This window comes from Triticum urartu, chromosome 7A, assembly GCF_056163025.1.
Source record: "Triticum urartu cultivar PI428250 chromosome 7A, HENAU_Tu73, whole genome shotgun sequence".
Taxonomy (NCBI): domain Eukaryota; kingdom Viridiplantae; phylum Streptophyta; class Magnoliopsida; order Poales; family Poaceae; genus Triticum; species Triticum urartu.
The window spans coordinates 637,898,615-637,912,925 of NC_141879.1; the positions used below are offsets into that span (position 1 = coordinate 637,898,615).

The following is a 14,311-nucleotide window of genomic DNA, read 5'->3' on the forward strand; positions in this document are numbered from 1 at the left end:
AAAAGTTCAGCATGCACCATAAAAATGTTCATCGTATATTAAAAAATTCAACGTATATTACAAAAATGTTCAATGTTTATTTATAAAAGTATGAAATAAAAAGCGACCAAAACACCAGTTCACTACAGTGAACCCTCATACAGTGGCAGGCCGCTACAGTGAACCAGGTGCTGCAGTGTTGTTGGGAGGTAGCTCAGTGGTTTCCCACTTAAAAAAGAAAGCTCAGTGGTTTCCCCTTCGCTGCGTCCAAAATGGCCCGGTCCAGTTGGTTCCCGCTCTGTGCGAAGGGTCGTCAATTTGTCGCCCGCAGGCGTCGTATAGGAGCTCTCGATCTAGCCCGTTATCCGTGCTGCTCTGTTCGGCTGTTCCCATCGAGATCGAGCCATCCTCCCTCCACTCCGGCGGTTCCACGATTGGCGTGGCCGCCCCGGCGCCGGCCCCCATCCTCCCTCCTCCACGACTTCCCCGGCCCCGGTGGCCCTTGCCCCCCAGTCCTCGTTCCCCATAAGGCCGTCCTCACTCTCTCACGGCCCGCGGCCGCGCTTGACTCCAAACTCGGCGACCTCCGAGCACGAGCAGTCTCGCCGTCATTGTCCTCTGCCGCCGGCGAGCTCCGGTCGGTGACGTCCTAATGGCCTGACCTCGAACGGTAAACGCCGCATCGAGCTCAACTGCTGGAGGTACTAACTAGTGTGATTGTAGAAATTACAAGTACACTCCTACAGTGCCAAGTTCAGTACTACTTCAATTCAGTCTTCAGAGCTAGTGGAGTATTTTCTGCAATGAGTCTAATGAAGGATAAATGGATAAATACTATAGGTGATCAACTCATACACTATAGCTTGGTGACACTTATTGAGCAAGTGAAGATGATGTAGGAGTAGTTGATGCTTTTTTTTTTTGAATTAGTTTGAATTGCTTACCACATATGTCACGTGGAGAGTAGTTGATGCTTTTAGGGCAATGCAAAAGCGGAATGTAGTGTAATGTTGAAATTTTGTACTCATGTTACCTTTTATTCTTGTAAGGCTATTTCATCTTGCCAACCAATCGTGTTGTTACATTTGCAAATTTTAAACATACTCCCTTTGTAAAGAAATATAAGAGCGTTCTAATAGTGAGACTTGACTAAGCTATTTATATGACTCTTTCGGTCAATTTTGTATTATGTGTGTGATGTCAGTAAAAAAAAATGGAGGTGGCACACCCTGACCCTGTAACTTGCTCTTGGCTCTGCTTCTGCTGCGACGAGTTGTTCTGAAATGGGAATTGTTGAGACTTGAGACACAGACTCTTGGTATTAGTTGCAAAGCCATGTTGTTTAAAATGGTTTGAACATTCTGTCCCTTTTTGTTTTGCAGAATTTGAAGTACAACTTTCTGCTTCTTTATTTTGCGCTCTTGATCACTTGGGATCTGCGGTGCCTGCACGGACTTGCATTTAAGACCTAAAATTTGATGAGAAGAAGATTGGCAGAACATTTATCTTACATTCCCAGATCTCTTTCCTTGATACAACTCAAGGAAATGTCCTCATTTTCTGCTGGTCATGGACGCCGGCCAAAGAAGAAGCTTTATCACCGTGAGCCTGGCCTCGACAAGGCCATGGACCTCCAAAAGAAGCCCGCTCTCCTCCTTCGTCTCCGTGAGCTCATCTTGGCCCAAAAGAAAGGATCACTACTTGTACGTGACCTTGAAAAGGAGGTTGGCTTTGTCCAAAAATGGAACTTTGTTTCACTTATCGAGCGCCACCCCAATATCTTCCATGTCTCTGGTGGAAGTACATCGCGTGAGCCCATTGCTGTCACACTTACTGAGAAGGCCAGAAATATTTCTGGTGAAGAGATCCAAGCACAGGAGCTAATGGAACCCATCTTGGTAAGAAATCTGAGGAAGCTGTTAATGATGTCGATGGACTGCCAAATCCCTTTAGAGAAGATTGAGCTCATCCAACCTGAATTGGGTTTACCAAAGAACTTCAAGGACAAGTTGATTCCTAGTTACCCTGACTTTTTTTCAATCCGTGATGTGCGAGGCTTGGACCATCTGTGTTTGGAGAGTTGGGATTCTTCACTAGCAGTCACAGCACGAGAAGAAAAATTGAATTTTGATGGTTTCCAAATGGATTATAGAGGGGTTGCTAAAGATGGGAATATACTGGGTCCTTTTGCTTTCAAGTTAAAGTATCCAGCAGGATTTAGGCCCAACCGCAAGTACCTTGAGGAGGTAGTCAGGTGGCAGAAGATGGCATTTCCTTCACCTTATTTGAATGCTAGGAGAGTGGAGCCTGCAACTCCACAGGCTCGAAAGCGATCTGTTGCTGTTCTACATGAGATCTTAAGCTTGACAATGCAGAAACGACTGACATCTGATAAGCTAGAAGTCTTCCATAATGAGTACAGGCTGCCATGCAAGCTACTTCTTTGCTTAGTAAAAAATCATGGTATCTTCTACATCACTAACAAGGGAGCAAGAAGTACCGTCTTCCTCAAGGAGGCCTACGATGATACTAACCTCATTGAGAAGTGTCCTCTTCTGAAATTCCATGATCAGTTTTCATCTTTAATTGGCCGATCATGCTCCGACTTAAATACTCCACTGGCAGTATAGCTTGAGTGTTATTGATTTACATGAGAAGCGAAACCATGGTGCGTCTGGCTGGTGCTTAGTTGATTGCTTGATGTTCACATGAGCCCACTTGCACACAACAAACTATGTAATTCCTCTGTACAACGGATGTGTCTTGCGCCTTATCAGCTGTTAAAGATAAAACTGTAAACACCAACATCCCATCTTTAAATATGAAGCACCCCAGGAATCAAGTTGCAGATCAGCTGATGAGACATCCATGTTTGTACGGAGGTCACAAGTTCAGTTGGAATGTAGGGGTTGAGAGGATTAAGTGCATGATTGGTTTGATACCAAAATTTGGCATGCCAAGATTTCTAGTGATTGGTTTGTTTCTTGCCAAGCTCACAAAAACTTGCCAAATTTTGACAACTTTTGATTTACCAAATGTTGGCATCAAATCAATCAGCCTCTAACTCCAGTTGTGCAGCTTATAATGCCGAAAAAAGAAGTTGCAGTATCAATTCCGCTTTGTACTAAGATATGTAATGTTGAGTTGCTTCTCCTAATTGGATGGATTTCTACCTTTGGCTCATAAACAATAGTCAGGCACTCATTTATCTGAAACTCTATTATTCACTCAGTCTCATGTGACTCTGCTTGCAGCAGGATATTTGTTACTGTTCTGTAACTTCTTTAGAGAGTTCTGCAACATAAATGTGTTACTCACACAATCATACCACTAGATGCTCTTGGTTTACCGGATGTTTTAAATGCATCACCAGTATTGGTAACAGTTTTAGCACAATAACAAGCTGCATCTCATCAGTACTTATTTGGTTGTTTCTGTATCCCTTAACATGCAGAAAGCACCTGTAAATGCTCCAGATGCTGTCTCTAGCACATTGATTGTTCTGCTAATTTCTGAATTTGTTGACAATGCTTATCTACGTTCACTGTATGCGATTGTGTCCTCATGCTTATGTCGCTAGTGACTTCAAGTTATCTGCATTGGACTTTGATGGTATCAGACCACTTATTTATGTATTTAGGTGGCCTATTTCTGAATAAGCAGCAGGATATCCCTAGAGGTTGTTTGAGATGCCTAAGGGTCAGAAATGACTTCACATGTAATTGCACATCTTCAATATTTCACTTACTTAAGATCTAGTTGATCGGTTTTGAATTGGCACAAATATTATAATAGACATCCGGAGTCATAGACTAGCTGCTGGTAGATAGTATCCTTCATTTTGGTGACATGAGGACAACATAACTCACTGACATTTGTACTAACTTGATATCTTCCTATATTATTTGTTTTAGTATTAACTTTATAAACATAATGGTTATTTGGATAGCTGTCTTGATTTTTATCTCAGTAATATGAAATACTGCAGTGTTTAACTCGCATGCTTATTATCTTTTCAAACAATTGTGAGTCATCTTAGATATAGATAGTAGTAACATGTACACACAACTTTCGTTCCCACATTCAACTATTCATGCTGCATCGCCACATTCATCGTGTGCCCATCGGGACACTGAAAGAAAGAATGAATATCAGGCCTATTTTCTTGCTTCAGAAGAAAATAAAAGTCTTGGTAAGGTTTATACTGTGATAGCTCATGATTACACCCTATGTCTGTGCGTTTTGACGGTCACCACACTTCTTTGCTACAGATTGCCCCATTTCTGTTAAGCAAGACTAATGCGCATGGGCTATAGTCCTCACCCCACGCATCTTTGTAATCTACAGTGGCAATTGTTCAGCGGATGGAACTCACAAAGGGTCAACTAAGTGAAGATGGCCTACCGATCACTACAGGATCTTTATCCAGCAGGAACAGGTATGTGACAAGCTGACATGATTTTTTTGTCTTTTGTTAATATCTCATTACAAATATTGCAATTCAGCAATAAGGGCCAGTCAGGCTTTGTAACATGGGTTTGATTGATGTTGACAGATTATTCTGTAGCAAGTCTCCGGTACTGATATTGTTTTTGTGTAATTTGGCTTTGTGTCAGAATCAATACGCTGTGCACCAGTCAAGTATAGAGAAAATACAATGGAGTGCTTTGATGGATTGATTAAGGGCTGTGCAATGTCATCCTCCGAAAGCCTGTAGGTTACGTGATTGTGTTGGCCCTGAATAATGACTGACCAAATCAGGGAAACATGGCTTACTGTTGATCTTGGACCTTGATTCTACTCTAGGCATACAAAGCTGTATCAGTTTGTTATGCCAATCAATGCAATACCTGCAACAGGCTATTCATGGGCAGGTTTAAATCCCTTTCAGACTATCTTGAGTATGTTCTGATATTCCTGCATTGAAGTGGTTGTCAACATAGAATGATGTCTTAGTGGGAGATGCATATGTTAACTGCAACGCTAAAAATAGCTCTCAGTGGGATCATATGCTAAGTAAAGAAGGACCGACACAATTATGCATGGTGTGGACACATGGAGCCAAGTGCGATGAGGCCAACTAACTGGCTGCTGCTCAATTATAACCCCTGAAAGTTAAGAGCATGAACAGGAGCAGTGATTGGGACCAGATTCTGCAGACACTAGCCTATGATATATGGTCATGAGCCTGATCAGATGCACCGAGAACTAGATTTGGATGGCTGATAGCCTAGGATGGAGACTGGAGGCTCACCCTTTCCTGATCCTGTTTGTTTTTCTTCTCCTGGTAAGGGTAAGCATTTCTCTCTCCTTCTGCAGTAGCCTTCCAAACGATCTGAACCTTTGCATTAGCCTGTCTTAATACCTTTTGGCTCTACTATTATTGGCCACCAACAGCACATGCTTTCTTTGCCCTTAGCTTGGGTCACCTTCAGCCTCTATGGACCCATCTGGGTTTCCGGTTGATGCGTCTTTCTTGTATACCACACCAGTCTTTGCTTGCCTGTCCCTGCCCCTGAGTAGCATTGCCTGCTCCATAAACAACTTGTGTGTGTGGGTAGGGCGTGCCATTTTTTAAGTGCACTGCTTCAGGAACTGGCTTGCTTTGCCTGTATGGTTTTGCTATCTTTTTTTCCGGACCCTGCCTTGACTTTAGGAAGCTTCCACTATCTTTACTTGTGCTTTGATTCTCATACCAGTTACCGCTAGATTTCGACCTAAATCTTATATTATCTGCCGAATTAGTTAAGTAAAGAGTTCCAGTTTTTTGCAGCTTGATTTCTGATGAATGTCTCTGTTGATTCTTGCTTGCATTGAGAAGGTTCTCTGAATTGTGTTGTTCGATGTCTCTTTGCTCGTCTGGTCGAACGTCACAATTAGAGTGGCCAGTCAATACCACCACCCCTGTTTCCATCATCATCTATCTGCCTGGTGTGGTGTCTATCCATTAGGAGTCCGACAAAGCACCCCATTTACGTCGTGAAACAATCTCTTTCGATCGCTTGAATGAACAAATCGGCGCCTAGCAAGCAAAGAAAAGAATCCTGATTTGAACACCAGAACCAGCTCGGCCATCTCCGTCGCTCTGGACAGATATACCGAAAAAGGATTTCGCCCCGCTTTATAAATAAAGCAACCACCAAGCATTCAACAAGGTATCACCCAGCACACACACACACAACGCCACCGCAACAAGGTCCAACACAAACAACACAAAGCCTGCTGTGGGCACTCAACAAGCCCAAACACCACATAGGTGGCACACCCAACACACGGCGGCGGCGTCAAAGACGTAGAATAGCTAATCTGGCTCAGGTGGTGGAGGGGGAAGCTGCGGAGCCATACGGAGAGCCATCGCGCGAAGCTGGGTGATGATGGAGGTGATGGCGTCTCTCTCCCTGGGGCGGCTAAGCGGCCGCCAAAGCTGCAAGTAACCAGACCATTTGAACAAAGCATCAGTAGCGCGCCGAAGAGGAATACGTTGAATCACAAGTTTATTCCTAATAGTCCACAGCGTCCAGGCAAGCACGCCGATGGTCAGCCAAGTAATGTGGCGGGACGGCGGTGGCAGTGCCTGGAGTTCGGCGAAAAGGTCGGGGAAGTTCTTCTGGTCCCATCTGCCCCCAACCGTCTCGCGGAAACAGCTCCAGAGGAACTGCGCGGACAGGCAGGTGAAGAAAATATGGTTCGAATCCTCTTCCGGTCCGCAGAGTGGGCAGCGTCCGTCGCCGGGGCCGTTGCGCTTCAGGACTTCCACCCCAGATGGAAGGCGGCCACGAGTCCATTGCCATAGGAATATCCTAATTTTCAAAGGGAGCCGGATCTCCCAGATGACGGTAAGCGCCGCAGGACCCGGAGTGGGGGCTATCGCCTTGTAGAGCGACGTGGTGGAGAAAAGCCCAGATGGCTCTAGACGCCATCGAGTGCGGTCCTCACCATTCACAAGCATAGGTTCGTGAAGCGCAATGCATGCGATCAGGTCATCCCAAGCCGCAGTCTCTGCCGGGCCGAACTGACGCCGGAATGCGAGACGCCCTAAGTCAATAAGGGCCGTCGCCACCGATATGCGCGGGTCTACCGCGATGGAGAACAGGTCCGGAAAACGAGCCGCAAAGGGGGCATCTCCAGCCCAGCGATCAAACCAAAACAGCGTGGCAGTACCAGATCCAACCGTAATCGAGGATCCAATGCGCAGGACCGGAAGCAGCTGTATGATAGATTGCCAGAACTGGGAGCCACCTGACCGCTGGCAAAAGGCGAGGGGTTGGCCTCGTAGGTATTTCCGCTGAATGATGCGGAGCCACAGGCCACCCTCGCCGTTCGTAATCCGCCAAAGCCATCGAGTTAGGAGGGCAATGTTCATCCGCTTGGAGCACATTATCCCAAGCCCGCCCTGATCACGCGGTTTACAAATTTCAGACCATCGTACCATGTGGTATTTCTGCTTGTCTCCCTCACCAGCCCAGTAGAAGCGACCCTGAACCCTGGCAATCTCATGGTGCAGAGTCTCAGGCAGGCTGTAAAAGCTCATTATGAATAGGAGCAGGCTGGATAGGGACGAGTTGATCAGCACCGTTCGGGCGGCTTTGGAAAGCCACCTCCCTGCCATGGCTCCACGCGGTGCTGGAGCTTGCCAACCGTGGGCCGAAGCTCGGCCACCGTGAGCCTCGAGTCACTAATGGGTATCCCCAGATAGGCTGTGGGGAAACTCCCGAGCGGGTAATTGAGCCGGCCCGCGATACTCCGACGCTCGGCGTCGGAGTATCCCAGAACCATCACCGAGCTCTTATCGAAGTTAATCTTGAGGCCAGACATCTGCTGGAAGCAGAGCAAGAGGAACTTCAGGTTCAAGATGTCGCTCGCCGAACCTTCCACCATGATAATGGTGTCGTCCGCATATTGTAGGAGGGACACGCCGGTTCCTCCTACTAAGTGTGGGACTATGCCTTTGATGTGGCCTGCAGCTTTTGCTTTGTCTAAGATGGCTGCCAGGGCATCGACCACCACGTTGAATAGGAACGGAGAGAATGGATCGCCCTGGCGTACCCCAGAAAAGGTGGGGAAGAACGGGCCAATCTCGCCGTTAATATTCACTGCGGTTCTGCCTGAGCACACCATCTGCATCACCCGGGTCACCCATCTCTCGTCAAAGCCCTTACGGAGCAGGCATTCACGCAGGAAGTGCCAGCTAACCGTGTCGTAGGCCTTGTGGAAATCTAGTTTCAGGAAGACTGCCTTGAGGTGCTTGGAGTGCACCTCGTGTAAGGCTTCGTGAAACACTAGGACTCCGTCCAGGATATACCGGCCCTGGATGAAGGCCGACTGATCCGGGTGGATGATTCGGTCCGCAATAGGGGCCACCCTATTGGCGTACCCCTTCGCGAGGATGCGAAAGATGACATTGATCACCGTGATTGGGCGGAATTGGCGGATGTCCGAGGAACCCGTAACTTTGGGGATCAGCGTGATTATTCCAAAGTTGAGACGGGTGAGATCAATGGCCCCAACATAGAATTCTTCAAATAGGGCATTCCCAGAAAGTTTGAAAGAACTTTACTGGAAGGCCATCGGGGCCGGGGGCCGAGGATGAGTTCATGCCCTTAATGGCCGCCCATACTTCAGCTTCAGAGAACGGTGCCGTAAGAGCAATGTTATCCTCCTCTGAAACACAGTATCGGGGCGGCCAAATATCATGGGCAAGCGCTAATCCTCCCCGAGGGGAGGCAGAGAATAGGTCTCTGTAGAAGCCATCAACATGGGCCCGGATGGCCTCCAGCTGTTGAAGCAGGGTATCACCATCCCAGAGCAGGGGGATGGTGTTGCGGCGGCGGCGGCCATTCGCGATTGCCTGGAAGTAGGCTGTATTAGCGTCCCCCTTGAGGACCCAATTCTGCGTACCTCGGAGGCGCCAGAATGCCTCCTCGTCCGTGTAGATGACCGAGAGTTGGTCTTCCAAGTCGTATCTAAGCATCCATTCCTCGGCCGAGAGGCCCGCGGCATCTGCCTGGAGGTCAAGAGCCTGGATGCCTTCAAGGAGAGTCCGCTTCCGCTCTCGAATGTCGCGACCTAAGTTAGCACGCCACCCTTTCATGAATTGGCGCGACCGTTTGGCACAGAAATGCCAGGAGTCGACGGCCGAGAAGGAGCGGTGGGGCGCCTCACGAGCCTCACGCCACCTAGCGGCAACCGCAGCCGCGAACCCGGGCTGGTTCAGCCAGAACGTCTCGAAGCGAAAGCGGGGGGGCTGGGGAGGTCGCTCGTTCTCCGAGGAGAGAAGTAAAGGAACATGGTCAGAGCCGATCCTAGTAATCGCGCGTAGCGACGCGAGAGGGCACCGCAAGTCCCATTCCGGGGAGACAAAGACCCGGTCGAGGACCGACCTGGTCGGGTTGGCCTGGCGGTTAGTCCAGGTGAACCTGGCGCCGACCCTATCTAGTTCACGGAGGCCCATGTCTGCGATGCAATCATTAAACATTTGCATCCGGGGAAAGTTGACCAAGTTATTGCTTTTATCGTCTTCAGACCGAATGAGGTTAAAGTCTCCACCCAGCACAACCGGGAGCTGGGCGGCCAAGACTTTCGTTTGGATCTCAGCGAGGAAGGTCTCTGAGCGGCTATGGTCAGCCGGTCCGTAGACGGCAATGACCTCCCATTTGAAGTTGAGGGCACGCTCAAAGATCTCCATGCTGACGAAGAACTCCCCACGGTCCATGCTACCGACCTCGAAGGTGGCATCCTTGACACCTAGAAGGATACCACCCGAGTGGCCTGCGCTCCCACTAGAAGGGAGCCAGTGCCAAGCAAATAAGTCGGAACTCAAATGTTCGAGTTCCGACAGAGAAAACTCCGTACGCATCGTTTCTTGGATGGCCACAATGTCTATTCGCTCGTTTCTCATGTACTCGATGAGTTGGCGGCGACGGCCGTCTTGGCCGAAGCCGCGGATGTTCCAGAATAGGGTTCGCATCACGAGACCATTGGGGGGCTGCTTGACCCCAAGACTCGGGATGCGCTTTGCACGCGGAGGGCAGCGGTGCGTGACCGAGTGTGGCCCCGGACCTCAGTCGGAACAATCGCTGCCCGGGGACCTCGCGGGGCCACTGTGGAGGGGACGGGGGCGTCTTGGAGGCGAGCACGTGCCTCGGCAAGGTGCCCGTCCAGGATTTCGCGGGCACGGATCGCCGCAATCTGGACAAGCAGGGGGCCAACCTCCCCTCGGAATATGATGGCCGAATCAGTTGCCACCTTAGCTAGGTGGCCTAACGGAGCGGACTCTAGAGCGGAAAACGAGCAAGTAGCGGGGGTTACTGGGACGAGCGGGGTACCTGGCTCGAGGTTCCGGGCGGCGGCCCTGAGCTCCGCCCGCGCGGGGATGGGCAGAGCTGGGCTACCCTCCGGCCTGGCCGCCTCGATCCTGGCGCTGCGACGAGAAGACGTCACTGGTGTCGAGGTCGACCTGCCTCTCCTGGAGTACGCCATGGTCCGAGGGGGGAGGGGGTGGGCAACCACCGGGGTGGTCACCTCCGCCGTCACCCCTCCGGGCATCGGACCGTGAGACGGGAGCTGGGTCGGTGAAGCGGTGGGCTCGGGCCGGACTGTAGAAGCAGCGGGAGGAGACGGTGGGGCATCATCCGAAGAGCACGCGCCAAGGGCCATCGGGTCCAGGAGCACCGGAGTGGCCAGGGAGGGAGGGCCCGAAGGCTGTGCCACAGCCAATCCCAGCCCAGTCGAGACCGCTGCCACCGATAGCGACGCTTCCCGAGGAGACGGGTCTGGGGGTGGCTCGTGCGCAACCGGGTCGGCCAGCATCGGTTCGGCAAGCATGCCAGAAGCCGGGCGGCCCGGAGCCGACTCCATCCCAGCCAAGGGAGCATCTAGCGTGGGGGGCACAGGCGAGCAGATGGACAGATATTTGGACGATCTATCGCGCTGGAGTCTCGTTTCTTCCTACTCGTGCATCACAGCCTCTACTACTCTAGTATCAGGTCATTTTTATGCTTGTCCCATCTGAGAGGAAGAAAGTAATGTGTGCGTGGCGTGCATTGATATATATACGTGGAGGCGTAGGGGCCCATCCATGGTGGCGTAGCCCAGCCATGTGTTATTTGGTTGGTTCAGATTTCACAATCTTGGCATATGTATGCATCGAGGGTCAGGTGCCTGTCCCTCTCTGCATCCAATTTCTTTGTTTGCATGTCTCCATGATCTTTCTTTATCTGTACCATGTCACCAGGTAAAGACGTATGTATCCAAGGGAGGTTATTCTAGCCCAATAATACCCCAGAAACGACGATTTTATTCCATGTCAATGAGACTGAGCACGAGCATCTGGAGGGGGAATGAATGACTCCACGTTTAGCTCATCACAAGCCGGCCGGGTAAATCAATTTAGGTCGGCATTTAGATAGCTTCTGGGCTGTGGCCACGTTACAATCATCATACGCCTATCTTATTGGTTGGGCTCAGTGGCTCCTTTCTTCAACTCTAGGGCATATTTCTTCTTCCTTTTTCTTATCAATACAGAATTATACTATGAACTTAGCATGTTGTACTCCCTCTATATCAAAATATAAGATGTTTTTTTCACACTGTGATAGTGTCAAAAAATGTCTTATATTTCGATACGGAGGGAGTACCATCCACCCATGGATCGATGATGGGACTTGACGGGAGATGCTAGCTAAACAAAGCTCATTCCTGGTGATGTAACATGGAGTGCGTGCGTGCCATCTACTTGCACTGTCACAGGGGGGACGAGCATAGTGCAATACTCCATGCCAACTTTTTGTTAAATCTGAAACAACACTTGTCATTTTGGGCGCCTAATGACGTGCCATTTTGCCAACCCATGTACAATGACTTGTGCAAGCTGCATTGCCTCCCTTGTCCCGTGCTGGTCGATGAAAGCCACACCCGGTTCCCTCTCTCCTGCATCTTTCTGCCAGCAAATGTTTCTCGGAGCTATTTGCAGCAGTCTGTTGCCATGCGTTTTGTCCCTCTCTATCTTTTTTTCTGCCTCACGTTCTTTTTATGCGGTCCTGTTTTCAGCCTGCTTTCAACATTTGGAAGTTAAGATGTACCAGCCTGTGGATTCGGGTTTGGGGACGCTGTCATTGTCGAACTGCTGAAGGAGAAGGGTCTTCTGCCTCATCTGTCGCGACAAATAGACGACATTGTCTTCCCGCTGGATGATGAGCTTCAGGAACCAGCATCCTGTGTTGCATCCTCTCTGCGGAAGAATGGCAGATCCGTAGACCTTGTACAAGACAAGTGTCTGAAATGGGTGTTTAAACATGCAGATCGGACAAGTGCTAGCAGGCTGGTTTTGGTTGGGGAAATCTGAGTGGGAGCGAGGCATGGTTCGTGTGAAGGCACTGTCTGCCAGAGAAGAATTTGAGGTCAATGCAAGCGAATTACAATAATTGTTAGTCAATCTGGAGGTTTTACTTCCAAACCTAGCACTTCTTTTCTTTGTTTTTGCTGTCTACCGTTGTTAGTCCTCCCTTTGCAACATTTTAGGTTGTGCCATTCATGTCATAGTATATAGAGTAAATATCATGGAACCATAATAACTGGTGCTTAGGTTAAGATAACCACAACTCCAAGAAATAATTATGTACTACCTCTGTAAAGTAATATATGATCTTTTTATATTACTTTACAGAGGGAGTAATTGAGATGCATGATTTGGATGGTGGTCATGAACCTGGTTAGATGCACTGAGAGCTAGATTTGGATGGCTTACCCAGAAAAAGTCAAGCAAATACAACGGATGGCCCGCCCTTTTCTGACCCTGTTCGTTTCTCTTCTCCTGATAAGGATTTCTCCCCAAACGATCCGAGCCTTTATTGGCCTCTCTTATCAATACATTTTGGCTCTATTATTGGCCACCAACAGCACATGCTTTCTTTGACCCATCTGAGTTTCCAGTTGATGCGTCTTTCTTGTACACCAGTCTTTGCTTGCCTGTCCCTGTCCCTGTACCTGAGTAGCACTGCCCGCTCCATAAACAACATGTAGCTTCAGGAACACAAATCCATGAGTTATCACTGCTTCAGGAACTGGCTTGCTTCGCTTGTATGGTTTTGTTGTCTTTTTCTCTGGACCCCTGTCTTGACTTTAGGAAGCTACCATTATCTTTACTTGTCCTTCACTTTGATTCTCATAGTTACCACTGGATTTCGACCTAAATCTTACTACAACACTATTTTATTTACCGAATTAGGTAGAGTTCCAGTTTCTTGCAGCTTATTGGTTAAGTGACATTATTGGCCTCTTGATTTCCGATGAATGTCTTATCTCTATTGGTTCTTAGCTTTTACAGTGGGTGGATATTCCCTTTTTCTACCCTTGGATAGAGTAGGTTTTCAAACTTTCATGAACCTGGCTGGCATTGAGAAGGTTCTCTGAATTGTGTCGTTCAATGTCTCTTTGCTCGTCTGGTTGAACGTCACAATTCGAGTGGCCAGTCAATACCACCACCCCTGTTTCCATCATCTGCCTGGTGTCTATCCATTAGGAGCCCGACAAAGCACCCCATTTACGGTGTGAAACAATCTCTTTCAAACTTGAATGAACAAATCGGCGCTTAGCAAGCAAAGAAAAGAATCCTGATTTGAACACCAGAGCCCGCTCGGCCATGTCCATCTCTATGGACAGACATTTGGATGATCTATCCATCTATCAGCATCGCGCTGGAGTCTCATTTCTTCCTACTCGTGCATCATGGCCTCTACTACTCTAGTAGCAGGTCATTTTTATACTTGTCTCATCTGAAGAAAGTAATGTGTGTGTGTGCAATGCATTGATATATACGTGGAGGCGTAGGGGTCCATCCATGGTGGCGTAGCCTTGCCATGTGTTATCTGGTTGGTTCAGATTTCGCAATCTTGGCATATGTATGCATCGAGGGTCAGGTGCCTGTCCCTCCGTGAATCCAGTTTCTTTGCTTGCATGTCTCCATGATCTTTCTTTATCTGTACCATGTCACCAGATAAAGACGTATGCATCCAAGGAAGATTATTCCCACCCAATAATAACCCAGAAACGACGATCTTACTCCATGTCAATGAGACTGAGCACGACCGAGCATCTGGAGGGGGAAATGAATCATTCCACGGTTAGCTCATCACAACCCTGGTCAATCAAATCGATTTAGGTCGGCATTTAGACAGCTCCTGGGCCGTGGCCACGTTGCAATCATCATATACACGCCTATCTTATGGGTTGGGCTCAGTGGCTCATTTCTTCAACTCTGGGGTATATATAGAATTATAGAGTATGAAATTAGCATGTTGTGCCATCCACCCATGGGTCGATGATGGGGGACACT

General features: G+C 48.7%; 1 protein-coding gene across 2 annotated transcripts; it reads left to right on the forward strand.

Moving 5' to 3' along the window:
- Nucleotides 1-324: 324 nt before the first annotated feature.
- Nucleotides 325-4,852, forward strand: LOC125528769 (protein WHAT'S THIS FACTOR 1 homolog, chloroplastic). 2 transcript variants are annotated; one of them, XM_087533281.1, is made up of 4 exons: nucleotides 325-680; nucleotides 1,362-4,171; nucleotides 4,251-4,417; nucleotides 4,596-4,852. In XM_087533281.1, the coding sequence occupies exon 2, from the start codon at nucleotides 1,458-1,460 to the stop codon at nucleotides 2,607-2,609; it is 1,152 nt and encodes a 383-aa protein (XP_087389407.1). In that variant the 5' UTR covers nucleotides 325-680; nucleotides 1,362-1,457; the 3' UTR covers nucleotides 2,610-4,171; nucleotides 4,251-4,417; nucleotides 4,596-4,852. The 2 variants fall into 2 exon arrangements, with proteins under 2 accessions (XP_087389407.1, XP_048549164.1); XM_048693207.2 differs by having other exon boundaries at nucleotides 1,362-4,417.
- Nucleotides 4,853-14,311: the final 9,459 nt, after the last annotated feature.

Excerpts from the sequence above, each read along its gene's own strand:
- LOC125528769 (XM_048693207.2), top strand. The coding sequence starts at position 1,458 with ATGAGAAGAAGATTGGCAGAACATTTATCTTACATTCCCAGATCTCTT.